Here is a 26,676-nt window from a genome sequence, read left to right as displayed (position 1 = left end):
GGGTTATAGGGTCAGGTGTGGGTTATAGGGTCAGATGTGGGTTATAGGGTCAGGTGTGGGTTATAGGGTCAGGTGTGGGTTATAGGTTCAGGTGTGGGTTATAGGGTCAGGTGTGGGGTTATAGGGTCAGGTGTGGGTTATAGGGCCAGGTGTGGGTTATAGGTTCAGGTATAGGGTTATAGGGTCAGGTGTGGGTTATGGGGTCAGGTGTGGGTTATAGGGCCAGGTTATGGGGTCAGGTGTGGGTTATAGGGCCAGGTGTGGGTTATAGGGACAGGTGTGGGGTTATAGGGTCAGGTGTGGGGTTATAGGGTCAGGTGTGCGTTATAGGGTCAGGTGTGGGGTATAGGGTCAGGTGTGCGTTATAGGGTCAGGTGTGGGGTATAGGGTCAGGTGTGGGTTATAGGGTCAGGTGTGGGTTATAGGGTCAGGTGTGGGTTATAGGGTCAGGTGTGCGTTATAGGGTCAGGTGTGGGTTATAGGGACAGGTGTGGGTTATGGGTTCAGGTGTGGGGTTATGGGGTCAGGTGTGGGGTCAGTTATGGGGTCAGTTATGGGGTCATGGTCAGTTGTGGGGTCAGGGGGTGTTTGAGGGATTCAGGCCGTTTTGGGGTTTTTCAGGCGGTTTTGGGTTTTTCAGGCGGTTTTGGGGTTTTTCAGGCGGTTTTGGGTTTTTCAGGCGGTTTTGGGGTTTTTCAGGCAGTTTTGGGTTTTTCCGGTGGTTTTGGGATTTTTCAGGCGGTTTTGGGGTATTTGGGCTGGTTTTGGGGTTTTTCAGGCGGTTTTGGGGTTTTTCAGGTGGTTTTGGGGTTTTTCACATGGTTTTGGGGTATTTGGTCTGGTTTTGGAGTTTTTCAGGCAGTTTTGGGGTTTTCAGGCAGTTTTGGGGTATTTGGGCTGGTTTTGGGGTTTTTCAGGCAGTTTTGGGGTTTTTCAGGTGGTTTTGGGGTTTTTCACATGGTTTTGGGGTATTTGGGCTGGTTTTGGGGGTATTTGGGCTGGTTTTGGGGGTTTTCAGGCAGTTTTGGGGTTATTTAGGTTCATTTTGGGATTTTTCGGCAGTTTTGGGTTTTTTGCGGCATTTTTGGGATTTTTCAGGCGGTTTTGGGGTATTTGGGCTGGATTTGGGGTTTTTCAGGCCGTTTTGGGCTGTACTGGAGATTTTCCAGGCGATTTTGGGGTGTTTTGGGCTGTATTTGGGGTTTTCCAGGTGCTTTAAGTTGCATTTAGGATTTTTCAGGCGGTTCTGAAGTGGTTTTGGGGTTTTTTTCCGAGGATTTTTAGCTCTATTCGGGATTTTTCAGGCAGTTTGGGGGTCATTTTGGGCTGTATTTGGTGTTTTTTAGGGAGTTTTGGGGTGTTTTGGGGTCATTTTGGGCTGTAATTGGTGTTTTTATGGCAGTTTTGGGCTGTTTTGGGGTAATTTTTTGCTGTATTTGGGAATTTTCAGGCAGTTTTGGGGTCATTTTGGTCTGTATTTTGGGATTTTCAGGCAGTTTTGGGGTGTTTTGGGGTCATTTTGGGCTGCATTTGGTATTTTTATGGCAGTTTTGGGGTGTTTTGGGCTGTATTTGGTGTTTTTATGGCAGTTTTGGGGTGTTTTGGGCTGTATTTGGTGTTTTTATGGCAGTTTTGGGGTGTTTTGGGCTGTATTTGGTGTTTTTAGGGAGTTTTGGGGTGTTTTGGGCTGTATTTGGTGTTTTTAGGGAGTTTTGGGGTGTTTTGGGCTGTATTTGGTGTTTTTATGGCAGTTTTGGGGTGTTTTGAGCTGTATTTGGTGTTTCTATGGTAGTTTTGGGGTGTTTTGGGGCCGTTTTGGTGTTTTTTGGGCAGTTTTGGGCTCACCTTGAGCTCGGTCTTGCCGCGGATGTCGACCTTGAAGCCCTCCTGCAGCGAGAGCAGGATGGCGACCGTGCGCTGGTTCACGTGGATGCGATAGGCTGGGGGGAAAGAGGGATTGGGGACCCAAAAAATCCCAAAATATGCTAAAAACCCAAAAAAAAAAAAAAAACCAAAATCCCCCCCAAAAATCTCCCCCCCCACCCAAAAAAAAAAACCTTCCGAAACCCTTAAAAACCCCAGAAATCGTCCAAAAATAACCCTATGGAAACCCCCAAAAAAAATCCCCAAAAGAAAAAAAAATTCCCCAAAAAACCCCCAAAAATAGCAAAAAAAAATCCCCCCCCCAAAAAAAAAAATCCCCCCCAAAAATAATAATAAAAAAAAAATCCCCCCCCCCAAAAAAATCCCCCCCAAAAAAAAAATCCCAAAAAAATAAAAAAATCCCCCCAAAAAATCCCAAAAAAATCCCAGTGTCCCCTGTCCCCAGCTGTGTCCCCTCCCGGTGTCCTCCTCCCGGTGTCCCCATCCCTGTCCGTCTGTCCCCAGCCCTGTCCCCCTGTCCCCATTCCTGTCCCTGTCCCCATCCCTGTCCTCCTGTCCCCTGTCCCTGTCCCCAGCCATGTCCCGGTGTCCCCCAGCCCTGTCCCTGTCCCTCTGTGCCCCCTGGGTGTCCCCCTGTCCCCTCTGGGTGTCCCTCTGTCCCCATCCCTGTCCCTCTGTCCCTCTGTCCCCTCTGGGTGTCTCCTGTCCCCCCTGGGTGTCCCCCTGTCCCCATCCCTGTCCTCCTGTCCCCATCCCTGTCCCTCTGTCCCCAGCCCTGTCCCTGTCCCCCCTGTCCCCTCTGGGTGTCCCTCTGTCCCCATCCCTGTCCCCATCCCTGTCCCCTCTGGGTGTCCCTCTGTCCCCATCCCTGTCCCTCTGTCCCTCTGTCCCCATCCCTGTCCCTCTGTCCCCCTGTCCCTGTCCCTGTCCCCCTGTCCCCTCTGGGTGTCCCTCTGTCCCCCATCCTTGTCCCTCTGTCCTCTGCCCCTCTGGGTGTCCCTCTGTCCCCATCCCTGTCCCCCTGTCCCCCCGGGTGTCCCCCTGGGTCACTCACGCAGCCCGGTGGACTCCATGCGTGACGCGGTGTTCACGGTGTCCCCTACCCCTGTCCCCATCCCTGTCCCTGTCCCTCTGTCCCTCTGTCCCCATCCCTGTCCCTCTGTCCTCTGTCCCCATCCCTGTCCCCCTGTCCCCCCTGGGTGTCCCTCTGTCCCTCTGTCCCCCCTGGGTGTCCCCTGTCCCCCCTGGGTGGGGTCACTCACGCAGCCCGATGGACTCCATGTGTGACGCGGTGTTCACGGTGTCCCCTACCCCTGTCCCCATCCCTGTCCCTCTGTCCCTCTGTCCCCCCTGGGTGTCCCTCTGTCCCCCCGGGTGTCCCCCTGTCCCCTCTGGGTGTCCCCCTGTCCCCCCGGGTGTCCCTCTGTCCCCTGGGTCACTCACGCAGCCCGGTGGACTCCATGTGTGACGCGGTGTTCACGGTGTCCCCTACCCCTGTCCCCATCCCTGTCCCTCTGTCCCCATCCCTGTCCCTCTGTCCCCCCCGGGTGTCCCTCTGTCCCCCTGGGTGTCCCTCTGTCCCCCCTGGGTGTCCCTCTGTCCCCCCTGGGTGTCCCCCTGTCCCCGGGGGTCACTCACGCAGCCCGGTGGACTCCATGCGTGACGCGGTGTTCACGGTGTCCCCTACCCCTGTCCCCATCCCTGTCCCTCTGTCCCTCTGTCCCCATCCCTGTCCCTCTGTCCCCCCGGGTGTCCCCCTGTCCCCCTGGGTCACTCATGCAGCCCGGTGGACTCCATGCGTGACGTGGTGTTCACGGTGTCCCCTACCCATGTCCCCATCCCTGTCCCTCTGTCCCTCTGTCCCCATCCCTGTCCCCTCTGGGTGTCCCCCTGTCCCTCTGTCCCTCTGTCCCTGGGTGGGGTCACTCACGCAGCCCGGTGGACTCCATGCGTGACGCGGTGTTCACGGTGTCCCCTACCCCTGTCCCCATCCCTGTCCCTCTGTCCCTCTGTCCCCATCCCTGTCCCTCTGTCCCCATCCCTGTCCCTCTGTCCCCATCCCTGTCCCTCTGTCCCTCTGTCCCCATCCCTGTCCCCATCCCTGTCCCCTCTGGGTGTCCCCCTGTCCCCATCCCTGTCCCTCTGTCCCCCCGGGTGTCCCCCTGTCCCCCTGGGTGGGGTCACTCACACAGCCCGGTGGACTCCATGCGTGACGCGGTGTTCACGGTGTCCCCTACCCATGTCCCCATCCCTGTCCCCTCTGGGTGCCCCCCTGTCCCTCTGTCCCTCTGTCCCCCCTGGGTGTCCCTCTGTCCCCCCTGGGTGTCCCTCTGTCCCCCCGGGTGTCCCCCTGTCCCCCCTGGGTGGGGTCACTCACGCAGCCCGGTGGACTCCATGCGTGACGCGGTGTTCACGGTGTCCCCTACCCCTGTCCCCTTCCCTGTCCCCCTGTCCCTCTGTCCCCATCCCTGTCCCTCTGTCCCCCCGGGTGTCTCTCTGTCCCCCTGGGTCACTCACGCAGCCCGGTGGACTCCATGCGTGACGCGGTGTTCACGGTGTCCCCATCCCTGTCCCCATCCCTGTCCCTCTGTCCCCTCTGGGTGTCCCTCTGTCCCTCTGTCCCCCCGGGTGTCCCTCTGTCCCCCTGGGTGTCCCCCTGTCCCCCTGGGTGGGGTCACTCACGCAGCCCGGTGGACTCCATGCGTGACGCGGTGTTCACGGTGTCCCCGAACAGGCAGTACCGGGGCATGGTCAGCCCCACCACGCCCGCCACGCACGGCCCTGGGGGCGGGGCCACAGCGGGGGCGTGGTCACCAAGGGTGTGGTCACCAAGAGGGCGTGGTCACAAATGGGTATGGTCACATGGGGTGGAGTAGCAATGGGGTGTGGTCACAACAGGATGTGGTCACAAAGGGGTGTGGTCACAAAGGGGTGGAGTCACAAAGGGGTGTGGCCACAAAGGGGCGTGGTCACCAGGGGTGTGGTCGCCAAAGGGCGTGGTCACAAAGGGGTGTGGTCACAAAGGGGATGTGGTCACCAAGGGGCGTGGTCACAAAGGGGTGGAGTCACAAAGGGGGTGTGGTCACAAAGGGGTGGAGTCACAAAGGGGTGGAGTCACAAAGGGGTGGAGTCACAAAGGGGTGTGGTCACCAAGGGGCGTGGTCACAAATGGGTGTGGTCACAAAGGGGTGGAGTCGCAAAGGGGTGTGGTCACAAAGGGGTGGAGTCACAAAGGGGTGTGGTCACAAAGGGGGTGTGGTCATCAAGCGGCGTGGTCACAAAGGGGTGGAGTCACAAAGGGGTGGAGTCACAAAGGGGTGTGGTCACAAAGGGGTGTGGTTGCAAAGGGGTGGAGTCGCAAAAGGGGTGGGGTCACAAAGGGGTGTGGTCACAAATGGGTGTGGTCACAAAGGGGTGGAGTCACAAAGGGGTGGAGTCACAAAGGGGTGTGGTCACCAAGGGGCGTGGTCACAAATAGGTGTGGTCACAAAGGGGTGGAGTCACAAAGGGGTGTGGTCACAAAGGGGTGGGGTCACAAAGGGGCGTGGTCACAAAGGGGTGTGGTCATGGAAGGGGTTGGGGCCGACAGAAGAGCATTGAGGCTTGGCCAAGGAGTTGGGCGTGGCCAACTGGGGCGTGGCATAGCTGGCTGCGGCCAATGAGGGTGTGGTCGCAGTGGGCGCGGTCTTTGGGGCGCGCCCTAAAACGGGCACGTCCCAAATGGCTCACACGGGCCACGCCCACGTTGCGCGTAGGCCACGTTGGGCGCGGCCGACCCCTCCCAACCAACGGGCGCCACCCACCGCCCCCCGTTGACCGTTGGCCAACGCGCCATCGCCCAACGTTGGACCGACGCATGGGGCGTGGCCGGGGGCGTGTCGGGGGCGGCCAATGGGGCGCGGGGCGGGGCCGTACCCGAGTGCAGCCCGATGCGGATGCGCACGGGCACCTCGGGCATGTGGCGCATCTTGAAGGTGCCGACGGAGCTGAGGATGTCCAGGGACATGTTGGCGATCTCGCCGGCGTGCCGGTTGCCGTTGCGCTTGGGCAGCCCCGAGGCCACCATGTAGGCGTCGCCGATGGTCTCCACCTGGCCGGGAGGGCACGGCGGGGGGGGGAGGGGCGGGTCAGGGGGTGGGCACGCCCAGCGGGACACGCCCCGCAGCACCCGCCGGCTCGGGTGGCCGCCAGGGTCTTCGTGCGGTGGGCGTGTGTCCGATCTTGGTGGCCAAAGGTGAGGTCATGGCTTGGACAGCCTTGGGGCTACCTTGACCATGGCCATGGCCATGAGGCCACCTTGAGCAGGTCCCTGGGGCCACCTTGACCATGGCCTTGGGGCTACCTTGAGCAGCTCCATGGGGCCACCTTGACCATGGCCTTGGGGCCACCTTGACCATGGCCTTGGGGCCACCTTGAGCAGGTCCATGGCCATGAGGCCACCTTGACCATGGCCTTGGGGCCACCTTGACCATGGCCTTGGAGCCACTGTGAGCAGGTCCATGGCCATGAGGCCACCTTGAGCAGCTCCATGGGGCCACCTTGACCATGGCCTTGGGGCCACCTTGACCATGGCCTTGGGGCCACCTTGACCATGGTCTTGGGGCCACCTTGACCATGGCCTTGGGGCCACCTTGAGCAGCTCCATGGGGCCACCTTGACCATGGCCTTGGGGCCACCTCGACCACGGCCTTGGGGCCACCTTGACCATGGCCTTGGCGCCACTGTGAGCAGGTCCCTGGGGCCACCTTGACCATGGCCTTGGGGCCACCTTGAGCAGGTCCATGGCCATGAGGTCACCTTGAGCAGCTCCATGGTGCCTCCTTGACCATGGCCACCACCTTGTAGCCACCATCGTTGACCCCAAACCCCCATGCTGAGGTGGCCACCCATGACCCCATGGCCGAGTGACCACCGTGGCTGTGGCCACCGCTGCCATGGTCACCTTGTAGCCACCATCGCTGACCCCAACCCCCATCCTGAGGCGACCACCCGTGGCCCCATGGCCGAGTGACCACCATGACCACGGCTGTGGTCACCTTGTAGCCACCACCAACCCCCATCCTGAGGTGGCCACCCGTGGCCCCATGGCCGAGTGACCACCGTGACCGTGGCCACCGCTGCCGTGGTCACCTTGTAGACGTCGTGGGAGCCGATGATGGCGTCGAAGAGGGTGTAGAGGTCGTTGAGGAGGTCCACCACCTCGATGGGCTCGCTCATGGCCGAGATGGTGGTGAAGCCCACAATGTCGCTGAAGTACAGCGTCACCTCCTCGAAGTACTCGGGCTCCACCGGCGTCCCCATCTTCAGCGCCTCGGCCACCGACCTGCCCGGGGGCCAGCGGGGTCACCCGGGGGTCAGCCACACCCTCCAGGGCGTCAAAGAGTGGCCAGTGTGGCCATTGGGACCTTCTGGTGGCCCGTGGCGGTGAGAGGGGTCAAGGTTGACCACAAGGGTCTCCAAGGGTCACTTTGACCATCTGCTGACCCATTGGTCTGGGTGGGTCAGTGGGTCAAGGCTGACCACACCGTGACCTCGGTGGCCACCTTGGTCAAGGGGTCAAGGCTGACCACAACCAATGACCACAACCTGTCCATGGTGACCACCTTGGTCAGTGGGGTCAAAGCTGACCACACCGTGACCTCGGTGACCACCTCGGTCAAGGGGTCAAGGCTGACCACACCATGACCTCGGTGACCACCTCGGTCAGTGGGTCAAGGCTGACCACACCATGACCTCGGTGACCACCTCGGTCAGTGGGTCAAGGCTGACCACAACCTGTCCATGGTGACCACCTCGGTCAGTGGGTCAAGGCTGACCACAACCTGTCCTTGGTGACCACCTCGGTCAGTGGGTCAAGGCTGACCACAACCTGTCCATGGTGACCACCTCGGTCAGTGGGTCAAGGCTGACCACAGCCTGTCCATGGTGACCACCTCGGTCAAGGGGTCAAGGCTGACCACAACGTGACCTCGGTGACCACCTCGGTCAAGGGGTCAAGGCTGACCACACCATGACCTCGATTACGACCTCGGTCAGTGGGTCAAGGCTGACCACACCATGACCTCGGTGGCCACCTCGGTCAAGAGGTCAAGGCTGACCTCACCATGACCTGGGTGACCACCTTGGTCAGTGGATCAAGGCTGACCACAGCCTGTCCATGGTGACCACCTCGGTCAAGGGGTCAAGGCTGACCTCACCATGACCTCGGTGACCACCTCGGTCAAGGGGTCAAGGCTGACCACAACCAATGACCACAACCTGTCCATGGTGACCACCTCGGTCAGTGGGTCAAGGCTGACCACACCATGACCTCAGTGACCACCTCGGTCAAGGGGTCAAGGCTGACCACAACCTGTCCATGGTGACCACCTCGGTCAAGGGGTCAAGGCTGACCTCACCATGACCTCGGTGACCACCTCGGTCAAGGGGTCAAGGCTGACCTCACCATGACCTTGGTGACCACCTCGGTCAAGGGGTCAAGGCTGACCACAACCTGTCCATGGTGACCACCTCGACCTTCTGCTGCCCCATCCCTCCGTGTGGGGTCGATGGGTCAAGGTTGACCCCAGCCTGTCCCCAGTGACCATCTCCACTCCATCCTGCCCCATAGGTCCAGGGAGCGGTCAATGGGTCAAGGCTGACCCCAACCTCCTCCTGGTGACCCCCCCTTGACCTCTCCTGCCCCACCGATGAGGCCACATCACCTTGGGAAGGTCCCTCCACCCCACAGCTCCGTGTTGGACCCAAGAGGTGGCGCCCACCCAGCCCCATTGACCGCGCCCGGCCCCCCACGGTGACCCACGGCGGCAGCATCTGGGTCAGGAGCTTGTCGGTCTTCTGCTTCTCGATCTCGAGCTCCTCGGTCCTCTCGCGGATCAGGTCCTCCAGGTTGCTGCTGTACTGCTCCAGCATGCGCAGCATCGAGGTCGATGATGTTGGTCTTGCGGCCCTTGTTGATGCCCTTGAACTGCCCCACACGCGTGGGTCAGACGGAGGAACCCCATGGAGACCCCATGGAGACACCATGGAACTCCATGGAGACACCATGGAACCCCATGGATACACCATGGAACCACATGGAACTCCATGAAGACACCATGGAACCCCATGGAACCCCATGGAACCCCATGGAGACCCCATGGAACCCCATGGAACCCCATGGAACCCCATGGAGACCCCATGGAACCCCATTGAACCCCATGGAGACACCATGGAACCCCATGGAACCCCATGGAGACACCATGGAACCCCATTGAACCCCATGGAGACACCATGGAACCCCATGGAACCCCATGGAGACCCCATGGAACCCCATGGAACTCCATGGAGACACCATGGAACCACATGGAGACACCATGGAACCACATGGAGACCCCATGGAGACCCCATGGAACTCCATGGAGACACCATGGAACCCCATGGAGACCCCATGGAGACCCCATGGAACCCCATGGAACTCCGTGGAGACACCATGGAACCCCATGGAGACCCCATGGAGACCCCATGGAACTCCATGGAGACACCATGGAACCCCATGGAGACCCCATGGAGACCCCATGGAACCCCATGGAACTCCATGGAGACACCATGGAACCCCATGGAACTCCATGGAGACCCCATGGAACCCCACAGGACTCCATAGAACCCTATAGAACCCCAAAGAACCACATGGAACCCCATGGAGACACCATGGAACCACATGGAGACCCCATGGAACCCCATGGAGACACCATGGAGACACCATGGAGACACCATGGAGACCCCATGGAGACACCATGGAACCACATGGAGACACCATGGAACCCCATGGAACTCCATGGAGACCCCATAGAACCCCACAGGACTCCATAGAACCCTATAGAACCCCAAAGAACCACATGGAACCCCATGGAGACACCATGAAACCCCATGGAACCCCATGGAGACACCATGGAGACACCATGGAACCCCAAGGAAGTCCATGGAGACACCATGGAACCCCATGGAGCTCCATGGAGACCCCATAGAACCCCACAGGACTCCATAGAACCCTATAGAACCCCAAAGAACCCCATGGAACCCCATGGAGACACCATGGAACCACATGGAGACCCCATGGAACCCCATGGAGACACCATGGAGACACCATGGAGACACCATGGAGACCCCATGGAGACACCATGGAACCACATGGAGACACCATGGAACCCCATGGAACTCCATGGAGACCCCATAGAACCCCACAGGACTCCATAGAACCCTATAGAACCCCAAAGAACCACATGGAACCCCATGGAGACACCATGAAACCCCATGGAACCCCATGGAGACACCATGGAGACACCATGGAACCCCAAGGAAGTCCATGGAGACACCATGGAACCCCATGGAGCTCCATGGAGACCCCATAGAACCCCACAGGACTCCATAGAAGCCTATAGAACCCCAAAGAACCACATGGAACCCCATGGAGACACCATGGAGACACCATGGAACCCCATGGAACCCCATGGAGACACCATGGAACCACATGGAGACACCATGGAGACACCATGGAGACACCATGGAACCCCATGGAGACACCATGGAACCCCATGGAGCTCCAAGGAGACCCCATAGAACCCCACAGGACTCCATAGAAGGCTATAGAACCCCAAAGAACCACATGGAACCCCATGGAGACACCATGGAACCCCATGGAGACACCATGGAACCCTATAGAAACTCTTGGAACCCCATAGAACCCCATGGAATTCCATAGAATCTCATGGAACCCCATGGAACACCATAGAAGCACATGGAACTCCATGGAGACCACATGGAACCTCATGGAACTCCATGGAGACACCATAGAATCCCATGGAGACAGCATGGAATCCCATAGAACTCCACATGGAGCCCCATGGAACCCCATAGAACCCTGTAGAACCACATGGAAGCCCATGGAGACCCCATAGAACCCCATGGAGACACCATGGAACCCCATGGAACTCCATGGAGACACCATGGAACCCCATGGAACCCCATGGAGACCCCATGAAACCCCATGGAGCTCCATGGAGACACCATGGAGACAGCATGGAATCCCATGGAACTCCACATGGAACCCCATGGAACCCCATGGAACCCCATAGAACCCTGTAGAACCACATGGAAGCCCATGGAGACCCCATAGAACCCCATGGAGACACCATGGAACCCCATGGAACCCCATGGAGACCCCATGGAACCCCATGGAGCTCCATGGAGACACCATGGAACCGCATGGAGACACGACGGAACCCCATGGAACTCCATGGAGACACCATGGAACCCTATGGAACTCCATGGAGACACCATGGAACCCCATGGAGACACCATGGAACCCCATGGAGACCCCATGGAACCCCATGGAACTCCATGGAGACACCATGGAACTCCATGGAGACCCCACAGAACTCCATGGAACCCCATAGAATCTCATGGAGACATCATGGGACCCCATGGAACTCCATGGAGACCCCATGAAACCCCATGGAGCTCCATGGAGACACCATGGAACCCCATGGAACCACATGGAACCCTATGGAACCCCATGGAGACACCATAGAACTCCATGGAGACCCCACAGAACCCCATGGAACCCCATAGAATCCCATGGAGACACCATGGAACCCCATGGAACTCCATGGAGACACCATGGAACCCCATGGAACCCCATAGAATCTCATGGAGACATCATGGGACCCCATGGAACTCCATGGAACCCCATAGAATCCCATGGAGACATCATAGAACCCCATGGAACCCCACAGAGACCCCACAAAACCCCACAGAGACCCATGCCGGTCCCACCTGGCCCAGGTGTGCCTCACCTGGTCGAACACCTGGTCGATGGTGGGTCTCCTCTTGTGCTGCTCCCATCACCCCACACCAGTCCCATACTGGTCCCATACTGGTCCCACCAGTCACATACTGGTCCCATACTGGTCCCACCAGTCCCATACTGGTCCCATACTGGTCCCACCTGGCCCAGGTGTGTCTCACCTGGTCGAACACCTGGTCGATGGTGGGTCTCTTCTCGGGCTGCTCCCATCACCCCACACCACTCCCATACTGGTCCCATACTGGTCCCACCATTCCAATACTGGTCCCACCACTCCCATACTGGTCCCAGTGTCCCATACTGGTCCCAGATTGGTCCCATACTGGTCCCATACTGGTCTCACCAGTCCCATACTGGTCTCACCTGTCCCATACTGGTCCCATACTGGTCCCATACTGGTCCCATACTGGTCTCACCACTCCAATACTGGTCCCACCACTCCCATACTGGTCCCAGTGTCCCATACTGGTCCCACCAGTCCCATACTGGTCTCACCTGTCCCATACTGGTCCCATACTGGTCCCAGTGTCCCATACTGGTCCCAGTGTCCCATACTGGTCCCACCAGTCCCATACTGGTCTCACCAGTCCCATACTGGTCCCATACTGGTCCCAGCTGGCCCAGGTGTCTCACCTGGTCGAACACCTGGTCGATGGTGGGTCTCTTCTCGGGCTGCTCCCATCACCCCATACTGGTCCCACCAGTCCCATACTGGTCCCATACTGGTCCCATACTGGTCCCACCAGTCCCATACTGGTCCCAGACTGGTCCCATACTGGTCCCACCAGTCCCATACTGGTCCCATACTGGTCTCATCAGTCCCAGACTGGTCCCATACTGGTCTCACCTGGTCGAACACCTGGTCGATGGTGGGTCTCCTCTCGGGCTGCTCCCATCACCCCATACTGGTGTCACCAGTCCCATACTGGTCCCAGTGTCCCATACTGGTCTCACCAGTCCCATACTGGTCCCAGACTGGTCCCATACTGGTCTCACCAGTCCCATACTGGTCCCAGTGTCCCATACTGGTCCCAGACTGGTCCCATACTGGTCCCACCTGGCCCAGGTGTGTCTCACCTGGTCGAACACCTGGTCGATGGTGGGTCTCCTCTCGGGCTGCTCCCATCACCCCATACTGGTGTCACCAGTCCCATACTGGTCCCACCACTCCCATACTGGTCCCATACTGGTCCCATACTGGTCCCACCTGGCCCAGGTGTGTCTCACCTGGTCGAACACCTGGTCGATGGTGGGTCTCCTCTCGGGCTGCTCCCATCACGCCATACTGGTGTCACCAGTCCCATACTGGTGTCACCAGTCCCATACTGGTCCCACCAGTCCCACACTGGTCCTATACTGGTCGCACCAGTCCCATACTGGTCGCAGTGTCCCATACTGGTCCCATACTGGTCCCACACTGGTCCCAGTGTCCCATACTGGTCCCATACTGGTCCCATACTGGTCCCATACTGGTCTCACCTGGTCGAACACCTGGTCGATGGTGGGTCTCTTCTCGGGCTGCTCCCATCACCCCAGACTGGTCCCATACTGGTCCCATACTGGTCTCACCAGTCCCATACTGGTCCCAGTGTCCCATACTGGTCTCACCAGTCCCATACTGGTCTCACCAGTCCCATACTGGTCCCATACTGGTCCCATACTGGTCTCACCTGGTCGAACACCTGGTCGATGGTGGGTCTCTTCTCGGGCTGCTCCCATCACCCCATACTGGTCTCACCAGTCCCAGACTGGTCCCACCACTCCCATACTGGTCCCATACTGGTCCCATACTGGTCTCACCAGTCCCATACTGGTCTCACCACTCCCATACTGGTCTCACCACTCCCATACTGGTCCCATACTGGTCCCATACTGGTCTCACCAGTCCCATACTGGTCCCACCAGTCCCATACTGGTCCCATACTGGTCCCACACTGGTCCCATACTGGTCCCATACTGGTCCCACCAGTCCCATCCTGGTCTCACCAGTCCCATACTGGTCCCACCTGGCCCAGGTGTGCCTCACCTGGTCGAACACCTGGTCGATGGTGGGTCTCCTCTCGGGCTGCTCCCATCTCCCCATACTGGTCCCACCAGTCCCATACTGGTCCCATACTGGTCCCACCAGTCCCATACTGGTCCCATACTGGTCCCACCAGTCCCATACTGGTCCCATACTGGTCCCACCAGTCCCATACTGGTCCCAGTGTCCCATACTGGTCCCACCAGTCCCACACTGGTCCCATACTGGTCTCACCAGTCCCATACTGGTCTCATACTGGTCCCATACTGGTCCCACCTGGCCCAGGTGTGTCTCACCTGGTCGAACACCTGGTCGATGGTGGGTCTCTTCTCGGGCTGCTCCCATCTCCCCATACTGGTCCCATACTGGTCCCACCAGTCCCATACTGGTCCCATACTGGTCCCATACTGGTCCCACCAGTCCCATACTGGTTCCATACTGGTCTCACCAGTCCCATACTGGTCCCATACTGGTCCCACCAGTCCCATACTGGTCCCATACTGGTCTCACCTGGTCGAACACCTGGTCGATGGTGGGTCTCTTCTCGGGCTGCTCGCTCCAGCACTCCTTCATCAGGTGGATGCACTCGAGCGGGGCCTGGTCGGCCGAGACCGTGGGGCGGCACAAGGGGGGCGGGCGCTGCACCTTCTCGATGATCTCTGGGGCAGGTGTGGGGCAGGAGGGGGTCAGTTATGGGTCAGCTATGGGTCAGTTATGGGTCAGTTATGGGTCAGTTATGGGTCAGCTATGGGGTCAGTTATGGGTCAGTTATGGGTCAGTTATGGGTCAGCTATGGGTCAGTTATGGGTCAGTTATGGGTCAGTTATGGGTCAGCTATGGGGTCAGTTATGGGTCAGTTATGGGTCAATTATGGGTCAGCTATGGGGTCAGTTATGGGGTCAGTTATGGGTCAGTTATGGGTCAGTTATGGGTCAGTTATGGGGTCAGCTATGGGTCAGTTATGGGTCAGTTATGGGGTCAGCTATGGGTCAGTTAAGGGTCAGCTATGGGTCAGTTATGGGTCAGTTATGGGTCAGCTATGGGTCAGTTATGGGTCAGTTATGGGTCAGTTATGGTCAGTTATGGGTCAGCTATGGGGTCAGTTATGGGTCAGCTATGGGTCAGTTATGGGTCAGTTATGGGTCAGTTATGGGTCAGTTATGGGTCAGTTATGGGTCAGTTATGGGTCAGCTATGGGTCAGCTATGGGTCAGTTATGGGGTTCTTTTGGGGGTTTTTTGGGGTTTTTTGGGGTTTTTTTGTGGTTTTTTGGGGTTTTTTTGGGGGTTTTTTGGGGTTTTAGGGTTTTTTTTGGGTTTTTTTTTTGCAGTTTTTTGGGGGTTTATTGGGTTTTTTTGGGTTTTTGGGTTTTTTTTGTGGTTTTTTGGGGAGTTTTAGGGGGTTTTTGGGGTTTTTTTTGGGGTTTTTTTGCAGTTTTTTGGTTTTTTGGGTTTTTTTGGCGTTTTTTTGGGGGGTTATAGGGGTTTTTTTGGTGTTTTTTGCTGGTTTTTGGGGTTTTTTTGGGGGTTTTTAGGTTTTTTTTAGGGTTTTTTGGGGTTTTTTTTTTGGTTTTTAGGGTCGGTTTCGGGGTGCGCAGGTTTTTTTTGGGGTTTTTTGGGGTTTTTTGGGGTTTTTTTGGGGTTTTTTTGGGGGGGGTTTTGAGGTTTTTTTGGGGGGTTTTTTAGGTTTTTTTGGGGTTATTTGGGTTTTTTGGGGGTTTTTTGTGTTTTTTTGGGGTTTTTGGGGTTTTTGGGGTTTTTAGGGTTCTTTTGGGTTTTTTTGGGTTTTTTGGGGTCGGTTTCGCACCTTCGGCGGGCAGCCCCAGCATGCAGTAGTCAATTTTTGATGTTTTTTTGGTTTTTTTTGGGGGGTTTTTTTTGGGGGTTTTTTTTTTGAGTTTTTTTGTGGGTTTTTTGTGGTTTTTTTTGGGGGGTTTTTTGGGTTTTTTGGGGTCGGTTTCGCACCTTCGGCGGGCAGCCCCAGCATGCAGTAGTCAATTTTTGGTGTTTTTTGGTTTCTTTTGGGCTTTTTTTGCAGTTTTTGGGGTTTTTTTGGGGTTTTTTTGGGGGGTTTTTTTGGGGGGGTTTTTTGGGGTTTTTAGGGGTTTTTTTGGTGTTTTTTTGCAGTTTTTAGGGGTTTTTTTGGGGGGTTTTTGGGGGTTTTTTTTGGGGGTTTTTTTTGTGGGTTTTTTGTGGTTTTTTTTGGGCGGTTTTTTGGCTTTTTTGGGGTCGGTTTCGCACCTTCGGCGGGCAGCCCCAGCATGCAGTAGTCAATTTTTGGTGGTTTTTGGTTTCTTTTGGGCTTTTTTTGCAGTTTTTGGGGTTTTTTTGGGGTTTTTTTTGGGGGGTTTTTTTGGGGGGGGTTTGGGGTTTTTTTGGGGGGTTTTTTTGGGGTTTTTAGGGGTTTTTTTGGTGTTTTTTTGCAGTTTTTAGGGGTTTTTTGGGGGGGTTTTTTGGGGTTTTTTTGCAGTTTTTAGGGTTTTTTGTGGGTTTTTTTGGGTTTTTTTGAGGGGGTTTTGTGGTTTTTTTTGGGGTTTTTTTTTGGCTTTTTTGGGGTCGGTTTCGCACCTTCGGCGGGCAGCCCCAGCATGCAGTAGTCAATTTTTGATGTTTTTTTGGGGTTTTTTTGGGGTTTTTTTGAGGGTTTTTTTGGGGTTTTTTGGGGTTTTTTAGGGGTTTTTTTGGGGTTTTTTTGGGGTTTTTTTGGGGGTTTTTTTGGGTTTTTTGGGGGGGTTTTTTGGGGTTTTTAGGGGGTTTTTTGGGGTTTTTTGGGGGGGGGGGTTGGGGGGTTTTTTGGGGTTTTTTTGCAGTTTTTATGGGTTTTTTTAGGGTTTTTTTGTGGGTTTTTTTGGGGGTTTTTTTATGGTTTTTTGAGGTTTTTTTTGGGGTTTATTTGGGTTTTTTGGGGTCGGTTTCGCACCTTCGGCGGGCAGCCCCAGCATGCAGTAGTCAATTTTTGGTGGTTTTTTGGGGATTTTTTAGGGTTTTTTGGGGGTTTTTAGGTTTTTTTTTTTGGGGTTTTAAGGTGTTTTTGGGGTTTTTTTGGGGTTTTGCGGTTTTTTGTGGTTTTTTGTGGTTTTTTTGGGGTTTTTTTGAGGGTTTTTTTGCAGTTTTTAGGGTTTTTTTGGGGTTTTTTTGGGGTTTTTTGGTTTTTTTTGGGGTTCTTTTGGGGTTTTTTTTGAGTTTTTTTGTGGGTTTTTGTGGTTTTTTTGGGGTTTTTTTGGGTTTTTTGGGGTTCTTTTGGGGTTCTTTTGGGGTTTTTTTTTTGAGTTTTTTTGTGGGTTTTTGGGGGTTTTTTTTGGGGTTTTTTTGGGTTTTTTGGGGTCGTTTTCGCACCTTCGGCGGGCAGCCCCAGCATGCAGTAGTCAATTTTAGATGTTTTTTTGGGTTCTTTTGGGTTTTTTAGAGGTTTTTAGGGTTTTTTTTTGGGGTTTTTTTGGGGTTCTTTTGGGTTTTTTTTTGGGGGGTTTTTTTTATGGTTTTTTGTGGTTTTTTTGGGGGGTTTTTTTTTGGGTTTTTTGGGGTCGTTTTCGCACCTTCGGCGGGCAGCCCCAGCATGCAGTAGTCAATTTTTGGTGTTTTTTGGTTTCTTTTGGGGTTTTTTTGCAGGTTTTTGGGGTTTTTTTGGGGGGGGGTTTTTTGGGGGTTTTTTTGGATGGTTTTTGTGGTTTTTTTGGGGTTTTTTTGAGGGTTTTTTTGCAGTTTTTAGGGTTTTTTTGGGGTTTTTTTGGGGTTTTTTGGGGTTTTTTTGGGGTTTTTTTGGGGTTTTTAGGGTTTTTTTGGGGTTTTTTTTTTGGGTTTTTTTTATGGTTTTTTGAGGTTTTTTTGGGGGTTTTTTTTGGGTTTTTTGGGGTCGCTTTCGCACCTTCGGCGGGCAGCCCCAGCATGCAGCAGTCAATTTTTGGTGGTTTTTTGGGGTTTTTAGGGGTTTTTTGGGGTTTTAAGGTGTTTTTGGGGTTTTTTTTGGGGGTTTTGCGGTTTTTTGCAGTTTTTAGAGGTTTTTTAGGGGTTTTTTTGGGGTTTTTTTGGGGTTTTTTGGGTTTTTTTGGGGTTTTTTTTGGGGTTTTTTTTTTTGAGTTTTTTTGTGCGTTTTTGGGGGTTTTTTTTTTGTAGTTTTTTTGGCTTTTTTGGGGTCGGTTTCGCACCTTCGGCGGGCAGCCCCAGCATGCAGTAGTCAATTTTTGGTGTTTTTTGGGTTCTTTTGGGGTTTTTTTGCAGGTTTTTGGGGTTTTTTTGGGGGGGGGGGGTTTGTGTTTTTTTGTGGTTTTTTTTGTGGTTTTTTTGGGGTTTATTTGAGTGTTTTTTTGCAGTTTTTAGGGTTTTTTTTGGGGTTTTTTTGGGGTTTTAGGGGTTTTTTTGGGGTTCTTTTGGGGTTTTTTTTTTTGAGTTTTTTTGTGGGTTTTTTGTGGGTTTTTTTTGTAGTTTTTTTGGGTTTTTTGGGGTCGGTTTCGCACCTTCGGCGGGCAGCCCCAGCATGCAGTAGTCAATTTTTGATGTTTTTTTGGTTTTTTTGGGGGTTTTTTTGGGGTTTTTTTGGGGTTTTTTTGCAGTTTTTAGGGGTTTTTTGGGGGGTTTTTTTTGTGGGTTTTTTGAGGTTTTTTTTGGGGGTTTTTTGGGTTTTTTGGGGTCGGTTTCGCACCTTCGGCGGGCAGCCCCAGCATGCAGTAGTCAATTTTTGGTGGTTTTTTGGGTTTTTTTTAGGGTTTTTTAGGGTTTTTTTGGGGGGTTTTTTTGGGGGTTTTTTTTATGGTTTTTTGAGGTTTTTTTTGGGGTTTTTTTGGCTTTTTTGGGGTCGGTTTCGCACCTTCGGCGGGCAGCCCCAGCATGCAGTAGTCAATTTTTGGTGGTTTTTTGGGGTTTTTTTAGGGTTTTTGGGGGTTTTTTTGGGGGGTTTTTTTTTTGCAGTTTTTAGGGTTTTTTGGGGTTTTTTGGGTGTGGTTTTTTGGCTTTTTTGGGGTCGGTTTCGCACCTTCGGCGGGCAGCCCCAGCATGCAGTAGTCAATTTTTGGTGGTTTTTTGGGGTTTTTTTAGGGTTTTTTAGGGTTTTTTTGGGGGGGTTTTTTTTGCAGTTTTTAGGGTTTTTTGGGGTTTTTTTTGTAGTTTTTTTTGGGTTTTTTGGGGTCGGTTTCGCACCTTCGGCGGGCAGCCCCAGCATGCAGTAGGGCGGGCTGCGGCAGATCACCTCCTGCATGATGATGCCGATGCCGTAGACGTCCCCCCGGAAGGAACCGCGCCGCTCCAGGGCCTCGTCCCGCAGCAGCTCCGGCGCCGTCCACAGCCGCTCTGAGGGGCGGGGCCAGCCTCGGACACGCCCACCCGCACCCCCTGGCCACGCCCACCCCCGCTAGACCACGCCCAGCCCACTCCGGGACCCAATGGGAGGAGGCTGGAGGGTGTGGCCACGCCCACTGCGTGGGTAGGGCACGCCCAGGGTGGAGCCACGCCCACATTAGGCATGGGGGCGTGTCGCTACTGGGACACGCCTCCTTTCGTGGAAGCCACGCCCCCTTCCCCGTGGCCGCCATGCGCCAATGAATGGACAGGCCACGCCCACACGCCAGGCCACGCCCTCTACAAAGGAGACCCCGCCTTAATCGTGTGGGGTTGGTTGTGGCCACACCCCCCACTCGAGGCCCCGCCCCTCAATGTCCCGACCACACCCATAGGCCAAGCCCCCAAACAAAAAAAACCACGCCCCCAACCAATGGCCACGCCCCTAATTCAAAGGCCATGTGCCTTTCCACCGGCCACACCCACCCCTGAGGCCACACCCCTTCCCTCAGTGAAGCCACGCCCCTCCATTTAGTCCCGCCCTGCTGGCCACACCCAGATCCACGCCCATCCCAAAAGCCACACCCCCTCAAGGAGCCCCCATTGATTCCCCTGAGGCCACGCCCATGAGGCCACACCCGTGACGTCACAGACATGGTGTCACACCCGTGAGGCCACGCCCATGAGGCCACACCCATGACGTCACACCCATGGTGTCACACCCATGAGGCCACGCCCATGAGGCCACACCCATGACGTCACAACCATGGTGTCACACCCATGAGGCCACGCCCATGAGGCCACACCCGTGACGTCACAACCATGGTGTCACACCCATGAGGCCACGCCCATGAGGCCACACCCATGATGTCACAGCCATGGTGTCACGCCCATGAGGCCACGCCCATGAGGCCACACCCATGACATCACAGCCATGGTGTCACACCCATGAGGCCACGCCCATGAGGCCACACCCGTGACGTCATACCATGGTGTCACGCCCGTGAGGCCACGCCCATGAGGGCCACACCCATGACGTCATAACCATGGTGTCACACCCATGAGGCCACGCCCATGAGGCCACACCCATGACGTCACAGCCATGGTGTCACACCCATGAGGCCACACCTATGATGTCACAGACATGGTGTCACACCCATGAGGCCACGCCCATGATGTCACAACCATGGTGCCACACCCATGAGGCCACACCCATGACGTCACAACCATGGTGCCACACCCATGAGCCCACGCCCATGAGGCCACACCCGTGACATCACAGCCATGATGTTACACCCATGAGGCCACGCCCATTAGGCCACACCCACGTCGCCACACCCATCCGGCCCCGCCCAGCAGGCCCCGCCCTCACCGTGGGGCTGCGGGGGCGGGGCCGGGACGCGCTGCGCCTCCAGCAGTTGGTTGTAGCCGTGGTCGGTGACCTTGAGCACGAAGCGCCCGTCCACCACGCAGTTCCGCGACTTGAGGCGCCCGTGCACGACGTCGCGGTGGTGCAGGTACCGCACGCCCTGCGGGGACAGCGCGGCCGCACGGCCGGAGCGGTCATCACCGCGGCCAGCGGCGCCGTGGCACAAAGGCCGTGGTCAGCAAGGCCATGGTCAACCGGCAACGTCATGGTCAACAAGGCCATGGTCAACAGGCCATGGTCAACAAGGCCATGGTCAACAAAGCCATGGTCAACAAGGCCATGGTCAACAAGGCCATGGTCAACATGGCCATGGTCAACAAGGCCATGGTCAACAAAGCCATGGTCAACAAGGCCATGGTCAACTGTCAATGTCATGGTCAACAAGGCCATGGTCAACAAAGCCATGGTCAACTGTCAGCGCCATGGTCAACAAGGCCATGGTCAACATGGCCATGGTCAGCAAGGCCATGGTCAACAAGGCCATGGTCAACAAGGCCATGGTCAACTGTCAGCGCCATGGTCAACAGGCCATGGTCAACAAAGCCATGGTCAACAAGGCCATGGTCAACTGTCAATGTCATGGTCAACAAGGCCATGGTCAACAAGGCCATGGTCAACATGGCCATGGTCAGCAAAGCCATGGTCAACAAGGCCATGGTCAACTGTCAGCGCCATGGTCAACAAGGCCATGGTCAACTGTCAGCGCCATGGTCAACAAGGCCATGGTCAACCGTCAATGTCTTGGTCAGCAAGGCCATGGTCAACTGTCAATGTCATGGTCAACTAGGCCATGGTCAACAAGGCCATGGTCAGCAAGACCATGGTCATCAATCAATGTCATGGTCATCAAGGCCATGGTCATCAAGGCCATGGTCAACTGTCAATGTCATAGTCAGCAAGGCCATGGTCATCAAGGCCATGGTCAACTGTCAATGTCATGGTCAGCAAGGCCATGGTCATCAAGGCCATGGTCAACTGTCAATGTCATGGTCAGCAAGGCCATGGTCATCATCACCATGGTCAACAATCAATGTCATGGTCAACCATCAACGTCATGCTCAATAATCAACGTCATTGTCAACAAGGCCATGGTCCACCATCAATGTCATGGTCAACTGTCAATGTCATGGTCAACCATTGACATCATGGTCAACCATCAATGTCATGGTCAACAAGGCCATGGTCAACAAAGCCATGGTCAACAATCAATGCCATGCTCAACCATTGACATCATGGTCAACATTGCCTTAGTCAACAATGCCCTGGTCAACAATCAACACCATGGTCTATGACCTTGTAGACCATGACCCCATGACCGCCCCCGTGGCCACCAGACCACCAAGGCCAACCCGCGGCCACCTTGATGAGGTCGATGAGGAGGGAGGACTTGAACATCCAGTCGAGCTTCATGTCCTCGTTGCGCAGCAGGTCCTCGAGGCTGCCGCGCGAGCAGTGCTCCGACACGATGGCGAAGATGCCGCAGTCGTGGAAGAAGCCCAGGAACAGGTTCACGTTCTCGTGCCGCAGGTCCCGCAGCTGGTGGGGACACCGGGATGGGGTGGGGATGACCCAACGGTGTCCCCAAGACCCCTCAATGTCCTCATGCTCCAACGTGGTGAACGATGACCCAACGGTGTCCCCATGACCCAATGATGTCCCCATGACCCGACGATGTCCTCATGACCCAACAGTGTCCAAATGACCCAGTGATGTCTCCATGGTCCTTGACCACCATGACCCAACGATGTCCCCATGACCCAATGATGTCCCCACAACCCAATGATGTCCCCGTGGTCCATGATGACCCAATGATGCCCCCATGACCCAACGATGTCCCCATGATCCAATGATGTCCCCACAACCCAATGATGTCCCCATGGTCCATGATGACCCAATGATGTCCCCATGACCCAATGATGTCCCCATGATCCAATGATGTCCCCACGACCCAATGATGTCCCCATGGTCCATGATGACCCAATGATGCCCCCATGACCCAACGATGTCCCCATGACCCAATGATGTCCCCACGACCCAATGATGTCCCCATGGTCCATGATGACCCAATGATGCCCCCATGACCCAACGATGTCCCCATGACCCAATGATGTCCCCACAACCCAATGATGTCCCCATGGTCCATGATGACCCAATGATGCCCCCATGACCCAACGATGTCCCCATGACCCAATGATGTCCCCATGACCCAATGATGTCCCCATGGTCCATGATGACCCAACGATGTCCCCGTAACCCCTCAATGTCCCCATGACCCCTTGATATCCCCATGCTCCAACCTTGACCACGATGACCCAACAATGTCCCCAAGACCCAACGATGTTCCCCAAGGTCCATGATGACCCCTGGATGTCCCCATGCTTCAACCTGGACCATGATGACCAACGATGTCCCCATGACCCAACAATGTCCCCATGACACAACGCTCTCCCCATGGTCCATGATGTCCCCTCAATGTCCTCATGACCCAGTGATGTCCCCTCAATGTCCCCAAGACCCAACGATGTCCCCATGGTCCATGATGCCCACCCAATGTCCCCATGACCCAATGATGTCCCCATGGTCCACGATGTCCCCTCAATGTCCCCAAGGTCCGTGATGTCCCCATGGTCTGTGATGACCCCTCAATGTCCCCATGGTCCATGATGTCCCCAAGGTCCATGATGTCCCCTCAATATCCCCATGGTCCGTGATGTCCCCATGGTCCGTGATGACCCTCAATGTCCCCAAGGTCCATGATGACCCAATGATGTCCCCAAGGTCCATGATGTCCACTCAATGTCCCCATGACCCAACACTGTCCCCATGGTCCATGATGTCCCCTCAATGTCCCCATGGTCTGTGATGTCCCCAAGGTCCATGATGTCCCCTGGATGTCCCCATGGTCCATGATGTCCCCATGGTCCCTGATGACCCCTCAATATCCCCATGGTCCATGATGTCCCCATGGTCCCTGATGACCCCTCAATGTCCCCATGGTCCATGATGACCCCTCAATATCCTCATGGCCCAACGATGTCCCCAAGGTCCATGATGTCCCCTCAATGTCCCCATGGTCCATGATGTCCCCATGGTCCGTGATGTCCCCATGGTCTGTGATGTCCCCATGGTACATGATGACCCCTCAATGTCCCCATGACCCAACGATGTCCCCATGGTCCATGATGTCCCCAAGGTCCATGATGTCCCCTGGATGTCCCCATGGTCCATGATGTCCCCATGGTCCCTGATGACCCCTCAATATCCCCATGGTCCATGATGTCCCCATGGTCCCTGATGACCCCTCAATGTCCCCATGGTCCATGATGACCCCTCAATATCCTCATGGCCCAACGATGTCCCCAAGGTCCATGATGTCCCCTCAATGTCCCCATGGTCCATGATGTCCCCATGGTCCGTGATGTCCCCATGGTCTGTGATGTCCCCATGGTACATGATGACCCCTCAATGTCCCCATGACCCAACGCTGTCCCCATGGTCCGTGATGTCCCCTCAATGTCCTCATGACCCAGTGATGTCCCCTCAATGTCCCCAAGGTCCATGATGACCCCTCAATGTCCCCATGGTCCATGATGTCCCCTCAATGTCCCCATGGTCCATGATGTCCCCTCAATGTCCCCATGGTCCAACGCTGTCCCCATGGTCCATAATGACCCCTGAATATCCTCATGACCCAATGATGTCCCCAAGGTCCATGATGATCCCTCAATGTCCCCATGGTCCATGATGTCCCCATGGTCCGTGATGTCCCCATGGTCCATGATGACCCAATGCTGTCCCCATGGTCCATGATGTCCCCTCCAATGGTCCATGATGACCCAATGCTGTCCCCATGGTCCATGACGTCCCCTCAATGTCCCCATGGTCCATGATGTCCCCATGGTCCATGATGTCCCCTCAATGTCCCCATGGTCCATGATGTCCCCATGGTCCATGATGTTCCCTCAATGTCCCCATGGTCCATGATGTCCCCATGGTCCGTGATGTCCCCATGGTCCATGATGTCCCCTCCATGTCCCCATGGTCCATGATGACCCAACGCTGTCCCCATGGTCCATGATGTCCCCTCCATGTCCCCATGGTCCATGATGACCCAACGATGTCCTCAAGGTCCATGATGTCCCCTCCATGTCCCCAAGGTCCCTGATGACCCCTCAACGTCCCCAAGGTCCCTGATGACCCCTCAACGTCCCCCTGCCCGGCCCTGGCCCTCACCTTGCAGAAGGTCAGCTTGGTGGCCGGTTTCACCTCCGTGTGCTGGTCCCCCGGGAACTTCTTCAGCCACACCCAGTCGCCCTGTGGGGGAGGGGCACGGGGAGGGGGAGGGGAGGGGTGAGACCCCGGCCCCTCCCCCACGCACCCGGGGACACCTGGGGCCGCACCGGAGCCGGGCCCGAAGCCACCTGAGATGCCACCACGAAGACGGGGGTGCGGCGCGCGGGGGCGGGGAGGGGAGGGGGCGGGGCTGGGGGGGAAGGGGCGTGTCTGGGATGGAAGGGGCGGGGTTGGGGTGGAGGGGGCGGGGCTGGGGTGGAAGGGGCGGGGCTTGGCTCCAGGACTTACCTGCACGGAGGCGACAAGGCCCTGCTGGTTAAACAAGAGCAGCAGCAGGGGCAGGTTGCTGCTGCCCTTCGCGTTCTCCTGCGGGAAAGCAGCTGTCAATCACCGCCCGGGGGCGGGGACAGCTGTCAGTCATCGCCCGGAGGCGGGGCCAGTTGGGAATAATTACCCAGGGATGGGGCACAGCTGTCAATCACCGCCCGGGGGCGGGGACAGCTGTCAATCATCGCCCGGAGGCGGGGCCAGATGGGACTCATTGCCCAGGGATGGGGCACAGCTGTCAATCACCGCCCGGGGGCGGGGACAGCTGTCAATCATCGCCCGGAGGCGGGGCCAGTTGGGAATAATTACCCAGGGATGGGGCACAGCTGTCAATCACCGCCCGGGGGCGGGGACAGCTGTCAATCATCGCCCAGAGGCGGGGCCAGTTGGGAATAATTGCCCAGGGATGGGGCACAGCTGTCAATCATCGCCCGGGGGCGGGGACAGCTGTCAATCATTGCCCGGAGGCGGGGCCAGATGGGACTCATCGCCCAGGGATGGGGCACAGCTGTCAATCATCACCCGGAGGCGGAGCTAACTGGGAATAATTGCCCAGGGGCGGGGCACAGCTGTCAATCATCGCCCGGAGGCGGGGCCAGTTGGGAATAATTGCCCAGGGGTGGGGCACAGCTGTCAATCATCGCCCGGAGGTGGGGCCAGATGGGACTCATTGCCCAGGGATGGGGCACAGCTGTCAATCATCGCCCGGAGGCGGGGCCAGTTGGGAATAATTGCCCAGGGGCGGGGCACAGCTGTCACTCATCGCCCGGAGGCGGGGCCAGATGGGAATAATCGCCCAGGGGCGGGGCACAGCTGTCAGTCATCGCCCAGGGGCGGAGCTAGCTGGGAATAATTGCCCAGGGGCGGGGCACAGCTGTCAATTATCGCCCATGGGAGTGGCACAGCTGTCAATCATTGCCCGGGGGCGGGGCCAGCTGTCAATCATCACTGGGGGATGGCGGATCAGCTGTCAATCATTGCCTGGGGTCGAGACACAGCTGTCAATCATCGCCCGGGGGCGGAGCCAGTTGGGAATAATTGCCCAGGGGCGAGGGACAGCTGTCAATCATCGCCTGGGGGCGGGGCCGACTGTCAATAATCGGCCGGGGGCGGGGCTAGTTGGGACTCATCCCCCAGGGGCCAGCCAGCTGTCAATCATCTCCCAGGGGTGGGGATCAACTGTCAATCATCCCTGGGTCGTGGATAAGCTGTCAATCATCACACAGGGGAGTGGATCAGCTGTCAATCATCACTGGGGGCATGGATCAGCTGTCAATCATCACTGGGGGATGGCGGATCAGCTGTCAATCATCACGGGGGAATTGCTGATCAGCTGTCAATCATCGCCCAAGGGTGGGGATCAGCTGTCAATCATCCTCCAGGGGCGTGGATCAGCTGTCAATCATAACTGGGGGATGGTGGATCAGCTGTCAATCATCACCCAGGGGTGGGGATCAGCTGTCAATCATCACTGGGGGATGGTGTGTATCAGCTGTCAATCATCACCCAGTGGTGGGATCAGCTGTCAATCATCCCCCAGGGGCTGAGGATCAGCTGCCAATCATCACCCAGGGGGTGGAACCAGCTGTCAATCATTGCCCAGGGGC

At 56.3% G+C, this 26,676-nt stretch overlaps 1 protein-coding gene across 1 annotated transcript in view; it reads right to left on the bottom strand.

The window, feature by feature from the left end:
- GUCY2D (guanylate cyclase 2D, retinal) overlaps positions 1–26,676 on the bottom strand; it is a 65,901-nt gene that overhangs the window by 24,546 nt on the left and 14,679 nt on the right. The window contains exons 7-12 of the mRNA XM_068178400.1: positions 25,031–25,086; positions 24,683–24,763; positions 21,809–21,985; positions 20,393–20,549; positions 18,883–19,032; positions 14,262–14,410 (exon numbers count right to left, since the gene is read on the bottom strand). Of these exons, the coding sequence (XP_068034501.1) occupies positions 14,262–14,410; positions 18,883–19,032; positions 20,393–20,549; positions 21,809–21,985; positions 24,683–24,763; positions 25,031–25,086 (770 nt within the window). The remainder of the gene's footprint in view (positions 1–14,261; positions 14,411–18,882; positions 19,033–20,392; positions 20,550–21,808; positions 21,986–24,682; positions 24,764–25,030; positions 25,087–26,676) is intronic.

Source organism: Anomalospiza imberbis, unplaced genomic scaffold, assembly GCF_031753505.1.
Source record: "Anomalospiza imberbis isolate Cuckoo-Finch-1a 21T00152 unplaced genomic scaffold, ASM3175350v1 scaffold_43, whole genome shotgun sequence".
NCBI classification, from domain to species: Eukaryota; Metazoa; Chordata; class Aves; order Passeriformes; family Viduidae; genus Anomalospiza; species Anomalospiza imberbis.
The sequence above is the reverse complement of the archived record's forward strand: the minus strand, read 5'-3'. Positions and strand labels throughout refer to the sequence as shown.